Source organism: Sarcophilus harrisii, chromosome 6, assembly GCF_902635505.1.
Source record: "Sarcophilus harrisii chromosome 6, mSarHar1.11, whole genome shotgun sequence".
Lineage (NCBI taxonomy): Eukaryota > Metazoa > Chordata > Mammalia > Dasyuromorphia > Dasyuridae > Sarcophilus > Sarcophilus harrisii.
Genome location: NC_045431.1, coordinates 197,980,053 through 198,000,523, shown reverse-complemented (window position 1 = coordinate 198,000,523; position 20,471 = coordinate 197,980,053). Strand labels below are relative to the sequence as shown.

Sequence of the window (20,471 nt, the reverse complement as noted above, 5' to 3'; positions counted from 1 at the left end):
TCCCTACATCCAGCGCTCTTTTCACTATAATACAATTGTGGGTGGCAACGCAATGAAGAGCCAGAGTTGCTGTCTTCCAGAATCTTAAAAAGTATCAGGGGAAACTTCTCATCCTCAGAAAACATCAAGTGTCATCCACCTGTTTAATGTTGCAGAACAGAGGTTTCAAACACGTCAGAAGCAGGTAACATTTCCAAGTGCCCCCAAACCAGACTAAAATGTAATTGAGAAATATTGGCCAAAATAAATTCAAATACAATAAAATAAATAAAAATACAGCAAAACAAATTATAATTTAAAATTAAGCTAATATGTACCTCAGAAAGATCCTCATGTATAGATAAAAGGCCCCCCTTTTTTTAAATAATAGCCTTTATTTTCAAAATATATGCAAAGATAATTTAACATTAACCTTGTAAAACCATGTCCATTTTTCTCCCCATCCCCTCCCCTAGAAAGCAAGTAATCCAATATATGTTAAACATGTGCATTTCTTCTATGCATATTTCTACATTTATCATGCTGCACAAGAAAAAACAGATCAAAAAGGAAAAAAAAGAGAGAGAAAAAAAGCAAGCAAACAACAACAACAACAAAGGTAAAAATTCTATGTTGTGATCCACATTTAGTCCCAACAATTTTTTCTGGATGAAGAAAGTTTGCATCTGCCCATCACAAGTTTGTTGGAATTGGGAGTCCCTGTTTCTACCTGACCTTTGACACTTCTAATCTAGGGCAGCCAAGTGGTGCAGTAGATAGAGCCAAGTCTGGAATCAGGAAGACCTGAGTTCAAATATGCCTTCCTTCAGATACTAGCTGTGTGACCCTGGGCAAGTCACTTAATGCTGTTTGCCTCAGTTTCTTATCTGTGAAAGAGCTAGAGAAGGAAATGGCCAATCTTTCGGGTACCTTTGCCAAGAAAATCACAAACGGGGTCAACAGAGAGTGGGACAGACCTGAAATGACTCCATTCATCTAAGACAAACTTTTTTTTTTTTTTTGGAAGGAATCGGACTAAGTGCCATTGCCTTCCAGCTCTGACACAGATTTGAACCTTGAAAGACCCTTACAGGTCCATTAAGAGGAAGCCCCTTGTTTCATAGAGGAGAAAACTGAGCGGCGGGAGAAGCGGTATGGGCAGACCCAAAGGAAACAGCCTCCAGGGCCTGGCTCCGAAGCCAGGACCTTTTCCTCCGGCCTCCGCTGCCCAGTGTCCAAGGCGCGCCCGGCTCCGAGCCTCTCCTCCCCAGGTCCCTTCCCGGGCCAGACCTTCCTTATTTTAAGCACACTTCCAACTCTCGGACTCTCGCTCCCCTCTCGCCAGGATCGAGCCCCAAAGAACAGAAGGAGAAAACAAAACCCCGGAGAGTTTTCTGCTCTGATCTCACCTGCCCCCAGGTAAGTCAGGCGGATCAGGAGGATGACCTTTCCCCCACTAACCTGGGGCTTTTTAGAGAGGAACTGCCACCCCAGCCGTGACCCCGAGCTTCTGTCCTCCCTCCCAGCAGGGCTTTCTCCCACCCGGTTCCTACTTAGCTTTCCCCCGGAGCCTGGCTGCCGAAGGGGAGAAGAGGGACAGGCAGGACAGCTGGGACTCACTCTCGGTTCGGACTCCATCGCCGGGGTCCGCTCGTTCCCGCGCCCGGGGCACCACCCCGACCAACAATGCCAGTTTCAGGTGGACTGCAGACGCGGCTTCCCCCGGGCCGCTCGGGCTCCGCCGTGGCCAGCGGTGGGCAGGGCACCTGAGCTGCTCCGGTCTCTCCCCCTCCCTCCCGGCTCCTCTGTTTCAGTTTCCGAGCTACCGCCTCCTGCCGCGATCCAAACCCTCCTTCCCGCTCATTCATTCCTCCTCCGCCTCACCATGCCCCCTCCTCCCTCTCCTAGCCGGTTTTTGGCCGAGTTCCTGCTCTGAGTCACAGACCCAGGAGGACTGGGAGGTGAAAAGGATACGCGCTCGGGAGCAGGAGCCCGGGGTTTCAGTCTTCACGCTACTAATGGCCAGGGAAGAGTCTTAAGCTCTTCGGGACCTCAGTTTCCTCATCTGTAAAAGTAAGGTTGAACTGGATGATCCTTCCGCCCCTAACATTTTCAGTTCCATTTCTACCATCTCCACTGCGGTCCCTTGAACTCCTTCCCAGGGACAAACCAGCCCTATTTCAAATTCAGACCCAGACTCCTCTGGGGGCACGTAAAGCCCTTCAACCTGGCTTCCCTTCTCTCTTTCCAGCAAATGTTACCTGTACATTCCTCCCTCTGACCTCTGCTCTAGCCAGAGCTGCCCCCTTGCTATTCTTCACACCCAGTCTCCTAACTCCCATTTCTTCCCTTTTGCCTAAGTGAGGGGGTTCCCTGTGCTTGGAAGGTACTTCTCCCTCACTTCTCCTTCAGAGCTCAGCTTAATTCCACCTTCTCCATGAAGTCTCTCCTGATCCAAACCAAATGATGGCATCTTTCCTCCCCAAAGTAGGAGGAAAATTTTAGGATTCCCATGATGGAAAGGGAAACTGAGGCAGGGAGCAGTGCTCTTGCTCAGCCCACCCAGTCAGACAAGAAAGAACTGAGGAAAGGTCAACATCTTTCAGATTCCACTTCCCACTAAAGCTAACATCACTGCCTTTGTCTACTGTCTGCTGTATGAAGCCACTATAGTCAGGTTGCAAGAAAGGCTGTTTAGTCTTATATGAATTGATGCAAAATGAAATGAGCACAACCAGAACATTGTACACAGTAACACCAACACCGTAAGATGATCAACTGTGAATGACTTAGCTCTTCCCAGCAATACAACGATACAAGACAATCCCAAAGAACTCATGATGAAAAATGCTATCCACCTCCAGAGAGAGAACTGATGAACTCTGAATACTTTTTTCATTTTCTTTACTTTGCTTAATGTATTTTCTTTTGCAACATGACTAATGTGGTAATATGTTCTGCATGACTTCACATATATGATCGGTATCATACTGCTTGCCTTTTTGAGATATAAATAAGGGGCAGAAGATAGGGAAAGAATTTGGAACTCAACATTTTTAAAACTATATTTTTTAATGTAATTGGGAAATAGTTAACAAAACAAAAAGATGTTTGTTTTTAAAAAGAAAAAGGCTGTGCAGACTCAAGACTCAGAGATAGAAGATGGTCATCTTCCCCATATTTCCAAAATGGTGTGGCCTTCAAGGCACAGCACAACAGGCAAAAACCATCTGAGTAAATACAAACTTTTGCTGACCACAGTTCAATTAATGTAGTTATTAAGTACCATTGGAAAAGTTATAACTTTTCTCAGTTTTGAGGACATTTAGAATGTAGACTTCCAGAGGACAGGGAGCTACATTGTGAATTGGTTTATTCTAACTCTTCTCCCAGGGATCAGCAGCTCCTCAGAGGTAGTAACTATCTGTTAATTCACTCCATCATAATGGGGCCAGGAGTGGGGAAAGGAGCAAAAGGATTTGGCATCAGTTAACAACTTAATTATCAGCTAAGGCCAGAGCAGGGATTAGGAATGAGGAATAGGGCACATGAGGGAACAGCACTGCACTGGCCTTCTAACTGTCTGGCTCCTAGTTTCTAAAATTGGTTGAAGTAAAGCGTCCAGCCCTGGGTTTCCAAGATAGGTTTGACGAAAGGAATACAACCTTAGACCAGGGAAGAACTTGCCTCCCTAATTCCCATGATCAGACACTGATGGATCCCTCCCTCGTGGAGAGCTCAGAACTTACAATCATCGTACTTTTCGAACTCCAATTTGCATCATTTTTATCTGTGGCAAAGTTTTAGGGTGCTGTTCCATGTGTAAGATCTTTTAGGGCAAGGACCGGATGAACTACTGATCTGGGCAGCCCCCTCAGCGCTCACACCGCACTCAGTACACACTCTCACTAACTTTCTGCTGAACTGAATTACCCAATAGCAAAATGGTGACAAAAACACCACAGAGGGACCCAAGGAAGCCTCCCTGGTACCCAATGGGTCATCTGAACTGCAGTGCCCCAGATTCAACCCCAGCTCTCATGAGTTTGGAGGCAGATCGTTTCAGGGTGAGCAATCAGTCCAAAAGAACACACCCCACTACCTCTTCCCTTCCTGCCAAGCCAAACACCAAGCAGGCAGATTTCAAAGAGGTTCTTCCCAAGCCTAAGGAGAACCATCCTTGATAACAAAGGCTCACTGAGCAAAGGCAAGAACCTACTAGAAGATCTCCTTGGCATGAAACATGGCGAGAGCTTTTCTTCCTGACAACATCCTAGAAGAATTTGATGTTCCCCTACAGTCTCTCTGGGGATCAACATGGGGGAGAGAGGGTAAAGGAGGGGTGGGGGGGTGGATTTAGAACTAAAGAGAATTCAGAGATCTAGTTCAGGCCTAAGGCTCAGAGAAACTGCTGTGTACACAGCTAATAAGAGTAAGAGGTCCTCCTAACTCCAAGTCACTGCTCACCACAAATCCCTTTGACTAGGAGCATTCTGGGTTCAGTTTTTACCAGTTTTATCCCTAGAGATCCCAGGGTGTGCCAAGTGCCAGGGTCCACTAGAAATAGCCCTGATAGGAGAGGAGCTCCAGAAAGAAAGCTTGAATGAAAAAGAACAGAGGGTCAGCATCTAACATGACAAAAGATCATATACTTTACTATAAAATCCTGATTTTTAAACTAGCAGCTTCAGAAAGAGAGGTTTATAGATTATCCTTTGTTGGGACACCATAGGATTGCTCTAATACCGGGACCTCCACTTAGCACAGTTCCTGGTACACAGTAGGTGCTCAATAAAAATGTGTTGACTGACTGACTCCTTTGATGGCCATGCTGAGCGCCTACAACCAGAATATAGCTACACAGCAACTAAAAGGAAAGTTGCTGCTTTAAATTTTTTTTAATCTATTTTAAATATTCTTTTTTAACCTAAGGTACCAAGATTTCATGATATCACACCTTGGGTGCCAATGGGTGGTAAATATTGCAGAGATGATTCACCCAGCACCCTAATCTCCGGGTACTGCACAAAACATCCTAATCTCTAAATCTTGTTAAAGATGAACAAAAAGACTGAGTTGCTCATGACTTATGAATGACTATCTTCTTAATCAACATCTACGAGAAGGGCCATCCAATCATCCCAAACTAGATTAATAGCATCACCTTTTCATTTGCCTTCTAGAAATAAGAACATGCATAAACCCCATTCCTGGGATGGTTATACTCCAGGACCGAGTCCTGAGACAGATGTTAAGTGGGCATGACAATTGCAAACATACACCAGGTCAACTGAAATATATACTGATAACACATTCCAACTGGAGACACCTGGGACCAACCTTGGAAACCGCTTCCTAAAGGGAAACCACACTTGATCTCCAGAAAACAAGATTCATCCCCTCTCCAGGATTCAAGTTCCCCAACAGGGGCTAGAAGATCTTAAATGTCAAATATTCTGATATTTTATATTCTAGGATCCTAAGCTAATCAAGTTCCTGATGTTTTATTTATGTTTACTATTGTTGTTGCTGTTAATAATAAATTATTTATTATTGTTTACTTTACTTTTATTAAATTGAGCATTTATCCAGCATTTTAAGGTTTACAAAGCAACTAAAATAAGTTAATTCATTTGATCCTCACAACAAATTCCCCCATTTTACAGATGTGAAAACTAAGTCCCAGAGAGGCTTAAGGTTCACTTTGCTATTAAATCTCTGAAGCAGAATTTGAACTCAGGTGTTCCTGACACCAAATCTCACTTTCTAACAATTGCACCACCTAGCTGCCTTATTCTTGGGGCGACAGCTTCTTTGTTTAAATTTACAAGCAGCAGCTTCAATGCAGCCACGGTTCAGAGCCATAACAAGGCTCTACAGAAGCCAAGCTGAGGCAAAGAATTTGCTTCACAAGCTCGGTAGCAGGAGTGCACAGCTTGGAGTGACCCACATAAATCTTGACATTCAAGCCTTTATTTCTAAAAAAAAAACCAGGGCACTGCAGCAACCCATCATTGCAAAAATCAAGGGGTTGATGGGCCAATAGCAGCAGGGGAAGGCAATGAGCAATCGAGGCATAGTGCCATTTAAGAAAAAGAAAAAGGGGGAAAAAAGAATTGGGAACTGGGGAGAATGACAAAAGGGTCATTCCAGCAGAAGACACGGTCACTGCTCCCATCACAAGAATTGTCTCGTCATAGTTGTTATTGCTATACTTGGCAAGATGAATAACATCATATCTTGTATTTTTAATTATATTAGCACAGCTGAATTACTAGCATTGCAACATGCAAAGTATTTTCCTCAAAACACCACTACAAATGAGTAGTTTGGGGAATACTATCTTACATGTGGGGAAACTGAGGCAGGGGCCAAGAGAGTGTGAACAGCTTATGTTGTGGGAGCTCAGAGCAGTGTCACACCAGCCGGATCTGTAGACCGGGCAAAGGCCCATGTTCCCAATCAATAGATCCCTCCATTTCCAGAACATGACCAGAGTTCACCCAGTAACCTCTGTGTGATCTTACCAAGGTAATGAAACACTCTCAGAGAAGTTGATACTGGCCATGTTGACCAGGAGCTGTTGTACGAACATGGCTCCCCGCCCTGGGATGCCCCGAGTTCTTTATCACCGACTTGGAATCTCGGTTCAGGCTCTGATCTTCGGGTTCCTGGCCCACTTCCCTAACACCAGCACTAAGCTTCAAGGAAATGATGGGGCAGAGAGAGCTCTGGATATTCTTTCACTGATGGTGAGGGGGATCCCCCTGCTATGCAATGCACCTCTTAATGCAGTGAACCACAGGCTCATAAAAGGCCAGTGAAGGGGAGAAAAGAAATGTCTCGTTCCTTGTGTGTACAAGTCCAGCTACTACCTCAGCAGATACCGGGCCACACTGGCAAAGCATCATGGAGAAACTCATTCCAATCACTAGACTGATGGTGGGGGAGGAAGGGACTATTAAAAGGGTGCTTGGAAAATACAACCTCTCTTAGATCTGATGCTTCTGAGGCAAAATTCCCTATTGCAAAAGGCAATGGAAAGCAAGATGACACGCTGTATCAAATGCTAGATTTGGAATCGGGAAGACCTGAATTCAGCTTTTAGCTAGACAAAAACTGAGCAAGTTGCTTCACTTGGGTCTACCTCAGTTTGCTCACTGACAAAATGGGAATAATAAGGACATCCACCTCCCAGAACTGTAAAAATTATATAGGTAAAATGTTTTGCAAATCTTAAAGTATAATATAACTGTTGATGATTAGGAGTCAGAGCTACTGTTGCATGGGCAAAAAATCTGGGGAGTGACCCCCTTTCTCTGAGGGTCTGCATCTCCTAGCAGAAGAAAACTGAACTGGCAGAAGACTTGGATGCTAGCTAGACCCAAATGCCATTGGGTGATCCTTTGTACATCATCTCAGTTAGTGCCATTACAGAGTGTTAAACATAAAATGAAGTTTTAAATACATGAACGAGAGAGTTAATAGCCCACAGTTCCTTTATGAGGTATAGAACTCTCTCGGACTGGGGCTGAAGGGGCTCTTTGGGGTGGGCCAGCCTGTTTTAAAGTTGCTCTAAGAAGCAGAGGCATTTCAGTCCAGTACGAAACAAGCTGGTAATGGGATTCCAGGGTCAAAAGCACCTTAAGAATGAGGCAGAGGCTGGCACCAGTACAGAGGAAAACAAGAGAGGAAGAAGGGGATTCCCCACCCAGAGGGAGTGGTACATTCCTGCCCTCTCCCATGTTCATATCAGTCAGTCATTTTTAAGCACCTACTATGTGCACTGGACTATGCACTGAGGTTACAAAGAAAGGCAAAAGACAGTACTTGTTGCCCTCAAGGATCTCACCATCTAGAATGAAGGAGCCAATACACAAGAGAGATATGTACAGGAGAGACAGGACCCACAACATCATGCATCTAAACGGGGTGCCATAGACACAGGAAAACAGAAGGACAGTGGCCAGAGAGAGGGAGCAGCTTCCATGATTTCATTGCACCGGGGAAAATGCTGATTGTGGAATCAGGAAAGATCCTTAAGTCATCAGGAGCTGTGAGTTAGCCCGTGGTCACAAGGGTTCCCTTCAGAGGGGGGAATCGGGGAGGCAATAGGGCATTGAGGGGTGAGCTTTCTACACTTTATGAGCTTTGATTTTCTCATCTGAAAACAGGGAGTGTTAGCATCTAGCCAGTCTAAACTTTAGGACTGGCAGGGCAACATGCAGGATAGTGACTTGTCAACTTCACCTTGTACAGAAATGATCCTTGGCCCTCCAGTGGTTAGGTGGATCTGTGATTTCCTCCAAGTGGGTATTCCCTCCACTGACAGATTACAGCCTATTTACTTCTGTATTATCTTGCCCGACTGAGTATACAGGAAATCTTCCTTTGGTCTGTTGGTCCTAAATCCAGGTATCAGCAGAGCACTCAAGCTTCCCATTTACTGTCTACTGTTTTTCATTGTTTTATTAGCCCACTTCCTTTTCTAGTGATACACTTCCCTTAAGCAGAACCTCGAAGTTATCTTTCACAGGTGAATCGCTGTGGCATCTTATGGCCCACAAAGAGTCTTTCCATCACCCTTAAAGGTACTTGAAAATATAGGGAGGGAACAGGGGGGAAAGAGAAACAACAGAGAGAAGAGGAGGAAAGGAGGGAGGGATAAAGAGACAGAAAGGCAGGGTGAAAGAGAGAATGAAGAGGAGGAAAGGAATGAGAGAGGTGGGCAGGAGAGGGAGATGATACAGGGAGAGATAGAGAGAAGGAAGATGAGCAGGAAGAAGAGGAAGAGGAAGAAGAGAAAGAAGGAGAAGAAAGAGAAGGAGGAGAAGAAAAAGGAGGAGGAGGAGGAGGACAAGGAGAAGAAGGAGGAGGAAGAAGAAGAGAGATGGAAAGAGAAAGAAAAAGGGAAAGAGGAGAGAAAGAGACAGGGGAAAGAGGGAGAGAGGGAGTAGAAAAGGGAAAAGGGGAAAGACAGAAACATAGAAAGAGAAGAGAGAGACTGATTTCAGAATTCACAGCCATAAGACATCAGTGGGAGGATGCTGGTAATAAAAGAGTCAGCCTTCTGCACAGGAAATGGCTCAGCATCACCAACGCTCTGAGCACACATTCCCAAATGAGTTCCAACCTGATCTCTTCCTCCTACTCAATCCTGGCCCCAGCTCACCATCTCTCTGGACCACTTTCTTAGAGCAGCAATAGAGCACAGTGGACTTCAAAACCATGCTTCCATATGGCACTTTTTGCCTCCCTCCTGCTGTTCCTTTTGAGCTCCCTTTTGTGGATAATCTTCCCCAATTAGAATGTAAGTTCTTTGAGGGCAAAGACCATCTTTCTTTTGCTTGGATTTATATCTTTCAGGTTAGTACAGTGCTACACAAAGGAAGTATTTAATAAATGTTTATTTTTTCTCTCAGTTTGTTGAATAGAAAAATCACGTGGCCAGATCGGAACTTAAGCAAAATGTATAGCACTTGTGTGGAGACTACAAGGGCAAGACTTGAGTCCAGGAAATTGATGAGGGCCTGAACTAAGGAGGCAACTGGGTGCCTAAAGGAAAGGGAGAGGGGATATGCAAGATAATGTGGAAACCAAAAGGGTAGGATATGGCAGTAGAGTGGAGGATGAACTAGAGTGAAGAGGGACTTGAGACAAGGAAAAAGAACTCTTAGAAGGCCATTGCACTGGTTCAGAAGTCAGGTGAGAGCTTGAACAACAATAATGGGTTGTGTGAGTAAAGACGAATTGAAAATAAGAGATGTTGTAAAGTTAGAAATGGCAAAATTTGGCAAATGACTGGATATGATCAAGGTAAGGGAGATTGGGGAGTAAATGACAACACTAAAGTTGTAGATCTGGAAGAATTGAAGATAGACAGATATGATGCAGGGAAGAAGAAGGGGAGGGAGAAGAAGAGGGAAAGAGAGAAAAGAGATACATGATAAATAGATTAGATAGATAGATAGATAGATAGAGCTGTGTTGTATTTCATCCATTTTGTTTTTCTGGTATGAATGGTTAAGCCCAATCTCTTTCACTAGACTGGATTTCACCAAAGTAGTTTGCAGTGTTCTGACGAAGATAAAATAATACAATATCATCTGCCTAGAGACAATATAGTCATGCTGGATAAAGAGCTGGTCTCAAATTCAGGTAAAATTAGGTTTCTGTTCTGACTCCAACATATACCAGCTGTGTAGTCCTGGCCAAGTCACTCAACTTGCTGCAGGCAACTCTCTAAAGCTAATAAATTGCAGGGAAGGTGGCAGAAATTATTCACCAAGAGTTCCCTTTAGCCATGAAAATCACAGGTCCAGTCCCATCCATCTGAAAAAAGCATTTAAGGAGCTTCATCAACAATAAGGAATCTTCCAACAACTGTCACTTTACACATCTTCCATGATATTGGCAAGTAGACAGAGCCATCCCTGGCAACTCCAGTGCCTGGGCCAACAACCATAAAATACATGGAGGGTAAGGAGCACAAAAGTCATTTCCTGTTTATAACTAACTCCTCTTGTTAAATTGGTGCTAAGCTCAGTTGTTTATGGCTACTGAAAGAGAAAAATGCTGTCAGTGCCCTCTAAATGTCGGCACCCTGGAGCAAAGTCCCGGTTGTTTCACCCTAGTTATAACCCTCTCCTTGTTAGGCTAAAAAAACTTGCCACAACTTTATTATATGAAGGAAAAAAAAACAAAACAGCTCTGGCTTCCAGGCTGAAATGGCTTTCTCCAAGCTCTTTGAAGGGTGGGAAGAAAAGCTAGTTATGAGAAGCATCACTTAAAGTCACCACACATTAAGAAAATGCTGTTTTAAGTGGGATACCCTGTGGAGATCACTAAAGAAAGATGCCTCAATCCAGAAAAGCATGTGCATCTAGGAGCGGAGGGGTAAGGAGGAGGCGGCAGGAAAGGAAGGTCGGCGAGATACCGAGACACCCAGAAAGCTGGCAATGCTACCCTGTGAGTGGTTGCTAGTTTCTAATTACTTCCCTGAGTTTTCATGATCAAGCCACATATGCTATTCCACTGCAGGGACACAAAAGCAATTAGAAATAAGAATGCAGCCGTTATTACTCTAACCGTGACTGCAACCCAGAGACACTCAGCTCGCACTCCCTGACAGAAATGTTTGGTTCAAACATGACTTTAAAAGGTGATTAAGGAAATGTGCCTACCTCTCTGGGGAAAGATGATAACTGCTTATTGTGAGGCTGTAAGCACTCTCTGATTTCATGCTGTCCTTCACGTGTCACCATGACAACCGCCCAAAAGCTTCCTTCTCTTTCATAAGGAAGAAAATGGGTAATTGAAATGGGGCTGTGCACTGCTTTCTGGAAGTTAGGATAAAAAACACTGGCAGACCTGAAGTCTAGTTCCTCCCAGGCTACTCACTAGCTGCTCTATGACCCTGGGCAAGTCATGCTCCTATATGAGTGTCTGGAGGGTGTGGGGAGCCCTCCAGTGACTGGGAATCAGGAAGAACCAGGTTCTGGTCCCAGTTCAAACAAGAATTTGCTGTATGACCTTGAAGACATCCATGTCTTTCCTCTAAGGGCCTGAGGATCCCTAAATTGTCTCCTGGCTCAAAAGTTCTCCCATTCTTGAGATGCTTTTCTCATAGGTAATGTCTGATTGAATCAACAAGAATATCTGCACGGGGGCAGGGATAAAAGCCACCCAGCCACCATATTTTGCTATGGATTCTGCAATACATATACACAGTTAAATAAAAGTCACATAATCTGAGGCAGTACTAACAGCACAGAGAAGAGGATCAGCTTTACAGGAAAGGTGACAGCTCACCTGAGCTTTGGAGGAAGTGAAGGATTCTGGGAGGTGGAAATGAAGCACTTTCCAAGCCTCCATGGGCTAGACTGTGTTCCACCGAGAGGGAAACTCCAGTTAAGTTGGGGGAAATGTTTCAATTTACAAAAAATGTCACTTATACAATGTTTCAGAAATGCACCTGATTGTATAAAGCAAGTATATAAGTAATCATAAAAGTACCTCGGGGATGAGGAGTAAAAGGGAAAGGGGAGTTCGTTTTTTTGAGCTAGATCTTGAAGGAAGTAGCAATGAATGCGACTTGAGCACGTTAATGATCAGTTTTTACCACTTCAACAAAACGGAAACTATCATCTATCCAAAATGTCAGATTAAATAAGTCTGTATTAAATACCTACTATGAGTCTGCCCTCAACCATCTTACATTCTAGTAAAAAGGAAGAATAGGTCATATAATACCTATAAAGGAAAATAATATATACTTCAGTCAGATAGATTTACAAAGAAAACCTTGATTATGAAGTTAGAGAAAAAACTCAAGTTTCCCTATGAAATCTTGCTACCTAGAAGGGGAAAAAAAGGTCAGGCAGTTGACTGAATTAGGGCTTCAAAATCCAGAAGGAGGCAGCGAGAGAGCCCAGTCCAAGTCAGCCTTCTTAGCTTCATAGCCTTGCCCCGAGGCTAAAGAGACAGGGCTGCTTTCAAAGCTGATGAGGAGATCAGAGGAAAAGTAGATGTGGGAGAGGAGGACTTGCTGGTAGCTAGAGAGGGGAGGGAAGCAGAGAGCAGAGGTGATGAAGAGAGGGACACAGAGAGATAGACACACAGAGATGATAATAACAACAATAATAATAACTCCATTCGAAATACAATACAACATTATGTCTAATCTTTCTTTAGGTTTTGCCTAAAGACTGCAGAAAATACCAACTGGGGAAAGAAGGAAGGCAGATATCCAAAATGTGTTTTCCATTTAAAAATGAAATTAAACAGTGCTCCCTTGGTAACCTACCATCTGGCTATATTCTACCTGATTTCCCCAGATTTCCATTTCACTAAGTTTTAATCTTGGAAAATGTTTTCAATCCAGATTTAAAGTGAACACATAAAGCAAGGGAAGGGGAACACAATTTTAATAAAAAATAATGGGAACTCCAGTGATCTCTGATTTGGAGGGTCCTGCATGGGAAGAAACCAAGACACTCCCTCTCCTCAGGAAAGAGACAGGGGGAACCTTTTCTCTAGCCTTACCCCACTCTCCCCCTTAATTGAAGGGAACAGGAGTTCAAGGCACAATGCTAAGAAAGCATTGGAAGTGGAAGGGGACATAGATGGTACTACGGTCACTCATCTAAAGGATATGTTGAAGTCAGCAAGCGACTTTACACCATCTGCACAATCCTCTTTTCCACCCCCCTCATTTCCTCCTCCCTGACTTTCTAAGAAGTGCCCTTGACATGGCTCCCAGCAGATGTGCTGGACTTCAGCCCCATCCATATGAGGTCGGGGGAAAGCCAGGGGTCCACAACCAGGCTGCATTCTCAGAGCCTCAGGTCCTCCGCAGCTGCCTGTGTTGGGAAGCTAGTGGGAACCTAGAGCCTCTATGGCTGGCTCTGCCAGACTGTAAATCCGCAGTTTGACTTTGATAGCTGATAGCAAACTCCACCTTCAAGCAGAAAGTGAAATGTCAATAAATCTCACATCATGGATCCATAAATTCTAACCGTCCTGTTAAGCACCACACGCTGCCAGCTCAGACCTTACCTTAGACTGAATATCAAGTGCATTCTCATTGGACTAAGACTTCATAACTTTTATAAGCTAATTTACAAGTTAATGGTGGAGCCGGGACATACGGGCACGAATGACAATAAAATGAACAAATAGCATTACTGGAAGATGTACATACTCCTTTATGGAGGTCTGTGTATATATTATCCACAGACAACTTCTCTCTCTCCCTAAGCCCAGCCCCAGGCCCAGTCCAAGATATCTTTTTCTTTTTTCTGTGTCAGGAAAGTCGTACCCACACATAAAACTTAGATGTGTTTCACAAAGTCCCAGGGTAAATGCATAGAGATGCCGTGGGAAGTAGACAGAGTATAATAATGGTCTGCTCCAGAGGCAGGATCAGAGCCATGGAACATAGAGGTTGTCCACCTTCAATGAAATCCTTAAATGCCGTGCAAATTTTGTTTGAAAACCTCCAGTAAGAAGAACCTATTACGTATCCAGAGATCAATATGCCCAGGCCAAACATCTATACTGAATTGCAGTCTTACACACCCCACCCCACCCCCTGTTTCCTTTTGGTTATCTTAAATTAGATGTTCCCCAAGGTATCTCAAACTCAGTATGTCCACAACAGGACTCATTATGTTCCTTCTCTCTTCCCCACCCAAATCTCCCCCTTCTCTAAACTTCCCCATTATTGTCATCAGCACAAGCATCCTTTCAGCCATCCAGGCTCATGACCTTGGTGTCTTCCTCAGTCCGTCTGTCCTTCCTTCCTTCCTTCTTTCCTTTCTTTCTTTTAACTTTTTTTTTTTTTGCTGAAACAATTGGGGTTAAGTGACTTGCCCAGGGTCACCCAGTCAGGAAGTGTTAAATGTCTGAGATCAGATTTAAACTCAGGTCCCTCCTGGCTTCAAGGCTGGTGCTCTACCTACTGTACCACCCAGCTGCCCCTCCTAGCCCTTCTTTCACATTTATCTCCCATATGGAAATCTGTTGCCAAGCCTTCCCAACACCTGCCTTCCATATCTCCTTCTATTCACAAGGTGATTATACTCTTGACAGTAACAGGGGAAAGTTCGGAAGAGAGAGTAGCTTGTGGGGAAAGGAACATAATGAGTTTTATTTTGGACATGTTGAGACTGAAAAGCCATATTGGACATCCATAACTCTAATGCAGGGTCTCATTCACACTTCATGTCTAGACTATGTAATAACCTCTCTTCCCATTTCAATCCATCTTCTCAGCTGCCGAAGTGATTTTCTTACAGTGTAGATGTGATCATTTCATCCCTATAAACTCCAGTGCTTCCCTATTCCAGGATCAAATATAAATCCTCTATTTGGTTTTTTAAATCCTTCAAACTGTGTGTTCCCCACCCCATTCTTACCTTTCCAGTCTTCTTACATTTTATTTTCTTCCATGGCCTTAAACATAAGCTTAACAAACCAATAATATGATATGGCAGCTAAAAGAGCACATTTGAACTCAGGCTACATTAAGAAAGCATAGCTTCCAGAAATAAGAAAGTGATCAGTACTCTGTCCTGGTCAGAACACATCTAGAATACTGAGGTTGAGAAGTGGGTATCACAGCTTAAGAAAAATATTGATAAATTGGAGAATTCCAAGGTGGGCAACTAGGGCAAGAAAGGGTCCTATGATTATATATTAAGAGGTTTTGGCTTAAGGAACTAGGGATGCTTTTTCTTGGAAAAGAAAGACTCATGGGGATGCTATGTATCATTTCAACATCTGAAATTCTGTCCTATGGAAGACTGATTACATATTTTGCTTGAATACAGAGGGCAGAACACAAACTCTAGCAAGGCAAAATTAAAATTGAAGCAAGGAAAAATGTTGGAGCTCTGAATTAGATTGAGCTCCCAAAAAATTAGAGAAAAAAAGAAAAGGTCTTATGGGAACAAAAATATTTATAGCTGCTCTTCAGTAGCAAAGAACTGGAAACTGAGGCGATGACCATCAACTAGGGAATGGCTAAGTTAGGTATGGTAGATGAACACCCTGGAATACTATTGTGTCAGAAAATATCAAAGGGACCATTTCAGAGAAACCTGAGAAGAACTGTATGAACTGATACAGATGAAGTGAGCAGAACCAAAAGGATAATTATTCAATAACAACAACATTGTCAACTTAAGGACTCTGATCAATTCAATGGTCAATTATGATTCTGGAGGACTTGTGATGAAATATATTTCCCAGATTTGAGCTCCTTAAGGGCAGGAATTATCTTTTGCACTTAGCACATGCCTGAGACATAGCAGGTGTTTAATAAATGCTTATTGAAGGGCTGAGAGATGATAGATTTAGAGTGTAAACTAGGATATTTTTATTTAAACATGGCCAAGGTGGGAATTTGTTTTGCTTGAATTAACACATTTGTAACAAGGGTTTGTTTGTTTGTTTGTTTGTTTTCCTCAATTGGGGATGGAGAGGTTAATGAGGGGTAAAAAGAAGAGAAGTTAATTGTCATTAATTTTAAAAAATTAATTTAGTTTTGAAAAACAAATTGGGTTGCCTTGGAGAAGTAAGTGAGATTCCCTCCCTCACCTAAGATCTTTAAACAAAGGATGGATGACCTTCTGACTATCATACCATGTTCTTTTTCTCATATAGATGGGACTAGATAGTTTATGGGATCTTTTCTAACCCAGAAATTCTGATTTAGAAACAAGAAATCAAAAAGGCAAGGACAGCTAAAAAGTATAGCTTAGGTAGAGTAGAAGAAATAGATGGTGGCAACAGTAATCTGTCAAAGCTATGGCTGGTAGTGGTTGGTGAAGATCTTAATTCAATAAATGTTTACTGGGTCCCTGAAATTGTGCAAAATGGTTGGTGATGGAAGTATTCAGATGGGCCAATGGAAATTGAGACTGGAACCTAGTAGGTTCACAAGTATATGAGGGAATAGTAGCAAATTGTATATATTCCAATGATTCTCAAAGTGTGGTTCAGAGAATCCTTGGCGTCTCTGAAACCCTTTCAGAGGGCCTAAAAATTCAAATTTGGTTTTTATTTGTAATATAGTAGATATCTATAAATATAAGCACATAAGTAAAAACTCTTTGGACAGATCCTCAATTATTTTTCCCCCTGAGGCAATTGGGGGTAAGTGACTTGCCCAGGGTCACACAGCTAGGAAGTGTTAAGTGTCTGAGATCACATTTGAACTCAGGTCTTCCTAACTTCAGGGCTGGTGCTCTATCCACTGCACCACCTACTTGCCCCTCAATAATTTTTAACCATAAGATACTGAGAACAAGAATATGAGGACCACTGCTATATTCCACTCTGGACCAACTATTTCCAACAAAGATCTACTGCCTAGAATATTTTTCATTTCTTTCCTCAATACAGGAAGACTAGAGATTCCTGAAAATACTGCTTTCCTTCTTCATTTTTAAGCAGAAAAAAGGATTGGCTTTCACATTTCAGATCACACCTAACAGCTGAAAGAGTTGAAGAGTCAATGGTTCTGAATTCAGAATAAAAGCATATGGTTATGCATCAGCACAGCTCTATCAGAGAAGCCAGAAAAATGAAAATGAACAGCTTTTAGGGAAAGTTTAGCCATTTTGCCCCCATTCGTTCATCCTTGAAAAGAAGAACAAGATATTCTAAAAACTTTAACCCGTGACAAAATAATTTGTGGGTTAGAGGAGAAATCAACAATCAGTAAACATTTGTTAAGGACTTACTATGTTGCAGGGACTATGCTGAGTACCTAAGATACAGAAACAAAAATGAAATCATCCCTACCTTCAACAAGTTATTGCCCATCAAGAGACACGTGTGAATTTTGTCCTTATCAGTCGCATCTGACTTTGTGACCCCTTTTGGGATTTTTTTTTTTGGCAAAGATATAAGATACAGCCCCTCCCCTCTTTTTTTTTTTTTTTACAGTTAAAGAAACTAAGGCAAATTTAATCGATTTAAGCTCATACAGCTATCATGGGAAGTGAGATTTGAACTCAGGTTTTCCTGATTCCAGATCCAGCACCTAACGACCCAACATGAATTATATATATGAATATGTAAGTGTAAATATATATATTTATATATATATAAAAATATATATAATGTATAAGTATAAATGAAATAAACACAAGGTAATTTCTGGGAGGGGTACCAGCAGCTGAAGAACTAAGAAAAGGCTTCATGGGAAAAAAAAGATTGTCTGGGATTTGATAGAAACTAGGAACTCCAAGAGGCAAAAGTGAGAAAGAAATGCATTCATTATGCGAACAAAGGATAGGCTCTGCAAAGTTCTAGACTTGGGAGATAAATTGCTGTACATGAAAAATATAAAGATGACCAGTTTGGCTGAAATACAAAGTGGCAGAAGGGGAAAAATGAATAATGAACCTGAAAGGGAGGTTGAGGCTAGGTTATGAATGATTGCCAAATGGGAGTTTGTATTTGGTCTTAGAGATAATAGAAATACTAGAGTTCACTGACTCCTTTGGCAGGTGAGTGGAAGATAAATTGGATAAGGGAAAGATCTGAGGCAAGAAGACCAATTAGGAGGCTGGTTCAACAGTCCCATTTTGGATATGTAAATGAACAGGATTTCATGGACCATTCAGCTAGAGATGTCCACTGGGCAGCTGGATACACAGGACTGGAGTACAAGGAAAGATGAAGGCTAGAAATCACCTGGCAGAAGGTCATAAAAGAGTCAATAAGGGTAGGTGAAATCGCCAAGAAAGAAAAGAAAGGGGGCTTTGGGAGCTGCAAATTGACAGACTGGAACCTGAGCAGACCAAAGTCGCTGTGCTGATCTGTAATGGGATTGAGCCTGTAAATAGTCATTATCCTGAGTAAGAGACAGAATTGTAGGCACAACAAATTTAACAAATTGATCAATTTGTAAGAGATCAAAAAGAGGAAGCTGTAAGTTTTTTGTGTTTAGATTTTCATGAAGGCTTTATCATCATCTCAAGAAAACTTGCCATAAAAATAAAATTAGCCTTCATGGTCCAGAGGTTAAAAAAGGAAGCAACTAACCTTGCAGAGACAGAGTGACCTGGGGGAGATGCCACGGATATTAAGAGAAGGATGATTAAATACTAACGTGAAAGATTCACTTTATGGGCTGAAAAACCACAGGGGGAGCACAGACACTCAGGCAAATAATTGGAAAAGAATTCTGTGCTCAGTGCTATATACTAAAATTCTGGAAAAGAGCGATTTTTGGTGGAAGTAATGAGACCCAAGCCATCAGGCCAAATAATTCCAGGGGGGGAAGACTATGTCAATTAGGAAAGAGTAAGCCCTCCCAGTGCTAAAATAAATATCCTGGGGAGGCCACTATAGAAGCAAGTCTCAAACGAGGAAACAGTTTGGCGTAGCAGACTGTTGTTTTATAGTTGTTTCTGTCACGTCAAACTGTGATCTCACTTGGAGTTTTCCTGGCAAAGATGTGGTTTGCTGTTTCCTTCTCCAGTTCATTTTACAGATAAGGAAACTGAGGCAAACTGAGTGAAGGGATTTGCCCAGGATCTCCCATCTAGTAAGTGTCTAGACATTTGAATTCAGTTCTTGCTAATTCCAAGCCTGTCACTATACACTGCCCCACCTAGTTGCCCTGGCATAGAGGGCTGAAATTGGAGTCAGAAGGCCTGGAATCCGTTCTCAGCTCCTTTATTTACTATCTGCCTCAATTCCACATCTGTAAAATGGACTCAATGGCCTCTTAGTTTCCTTTCAACTGTAGAGGTTCTTAACCTTCTTTATGTTATGGATCCCCTTTGGGAGCCTGAAGAAAGCCTTCAGATTTAACTGCATAAAATAAAATTAAAATACAGTCAACAAGTTCCTGTACTCCAAGTTAAGAACATGTGGTCTGGATCTATGAGCCATAAGATCATAGATGAACTGGAAAGCAATGTTTCATATTCTCCAGATTACTAAACGCTAAACGCACAAAGAGCTCTTGGAGCAGATAATGGTTGCAGTGGTTCTCAAACTTTTGTTTTCAGTATCTTTATCCTATTAAAAATTATTGAGGATCTCTCCAAAGCATTTTTATTTATTTGGATTATATTTATAGACATTTACCATATTGGAAATAAAAACTACTTTTGAATTTGTAGACCTTCTAAAAGGGTTTCAGAGATCCCCAGGATTCTCTAGACCATACTTTGAGAACCACTGTATCTAGACTAACTAAGCTACTCACTTGCCATTGGGTGCACATTTCTTAACCTCTATAGGCTTCAGCTTGGTCCCCTGTGAAATATATACACCATTAAGGTTCCATTCAGTTCTAACATTCTACAAAATTCAATGAAGTATATACATTGCTTTCCAGGGTTCATGACTTTGGGGAGAAATGGCAGAAATAAACTCACACAGCTCATGTCTGGTCCATCTGCTTAGAAATAATCAACTTTCAATAAATTCAATTCAGTTATTATATTCCTAATACTGAACTGAACAAAGAACTAAATCAGACTTAGAATTTAGGTAGGTAAGATACCATCTCAGCTCTTAGGGAACTCAATAGTCTAGTGGAAAAACACACTAGAAATATATATATATTAGCATGTATGTCAGTATTTTCCCTGACAAGAAAGGCCTGATTCACTTTGGAGACTTCTCGTCTCCTTTGCTCCCATCCAAAGGGAAACTAGAATTTCAGTATCTAGCACTCTCCCAAGGAAAGGGCAAGCCTTCCCTACCCCTTACAAGCATGCAAGTTCACAAAGCTTCAAAACTATACAAAACATAGACTCATATCCAGGGCTAAGAGTCAAAAAACTACCTTCACACCTATTCAATATCCATGACTTATGAGGACATGGGAAGATCAGTGCTCTCTGTAGCTATGCTCTTTTGCCAGCTTTCTATGTTCTGTCTCTTTGCTGTCTCATGGGTCCTCATTACTGCCATTGTTCTATGTTTTGCTTTCATGCTCCCTAAGGCTTTCCACCCCAGGA

General features: G+C 42.3%; 1 protein-coding gene across 10 annotated transcripts in view; it reads right to left on the bottom strand.

The window, feature by feature from the left end:
- Window positions 1-20,471, bottom strand: part of PLEKHA7 (pleckstrin homology domain containing A7) — a 251,076-nt gene that overhangs the window by 114,946 nt on the left and 115,659 nt on the right. For 4 of the 10 annotated variants that reach the window (XM_031942081.1, XM_031942088.1, XM_031942078.1 and 1 more), the window contains exon 1: window positions 1,600-1,862. The exons of the other annotated variants lie outside the window; for them this stretch is intronic. In XM_031942081.1, coding sequence (XP_031797941.1) covers window positions 1,600-1,847 — 248 coding nt within the window. In that variant the 5' untranslated portion in view covers window positions 1,848-1,862. Of the gene's footprint in view, window positions 1-1,599; window positions 1,863-20,471 lie in introns of those variants that run through there. 10 annotated transcript variants of the gene reach the window in all.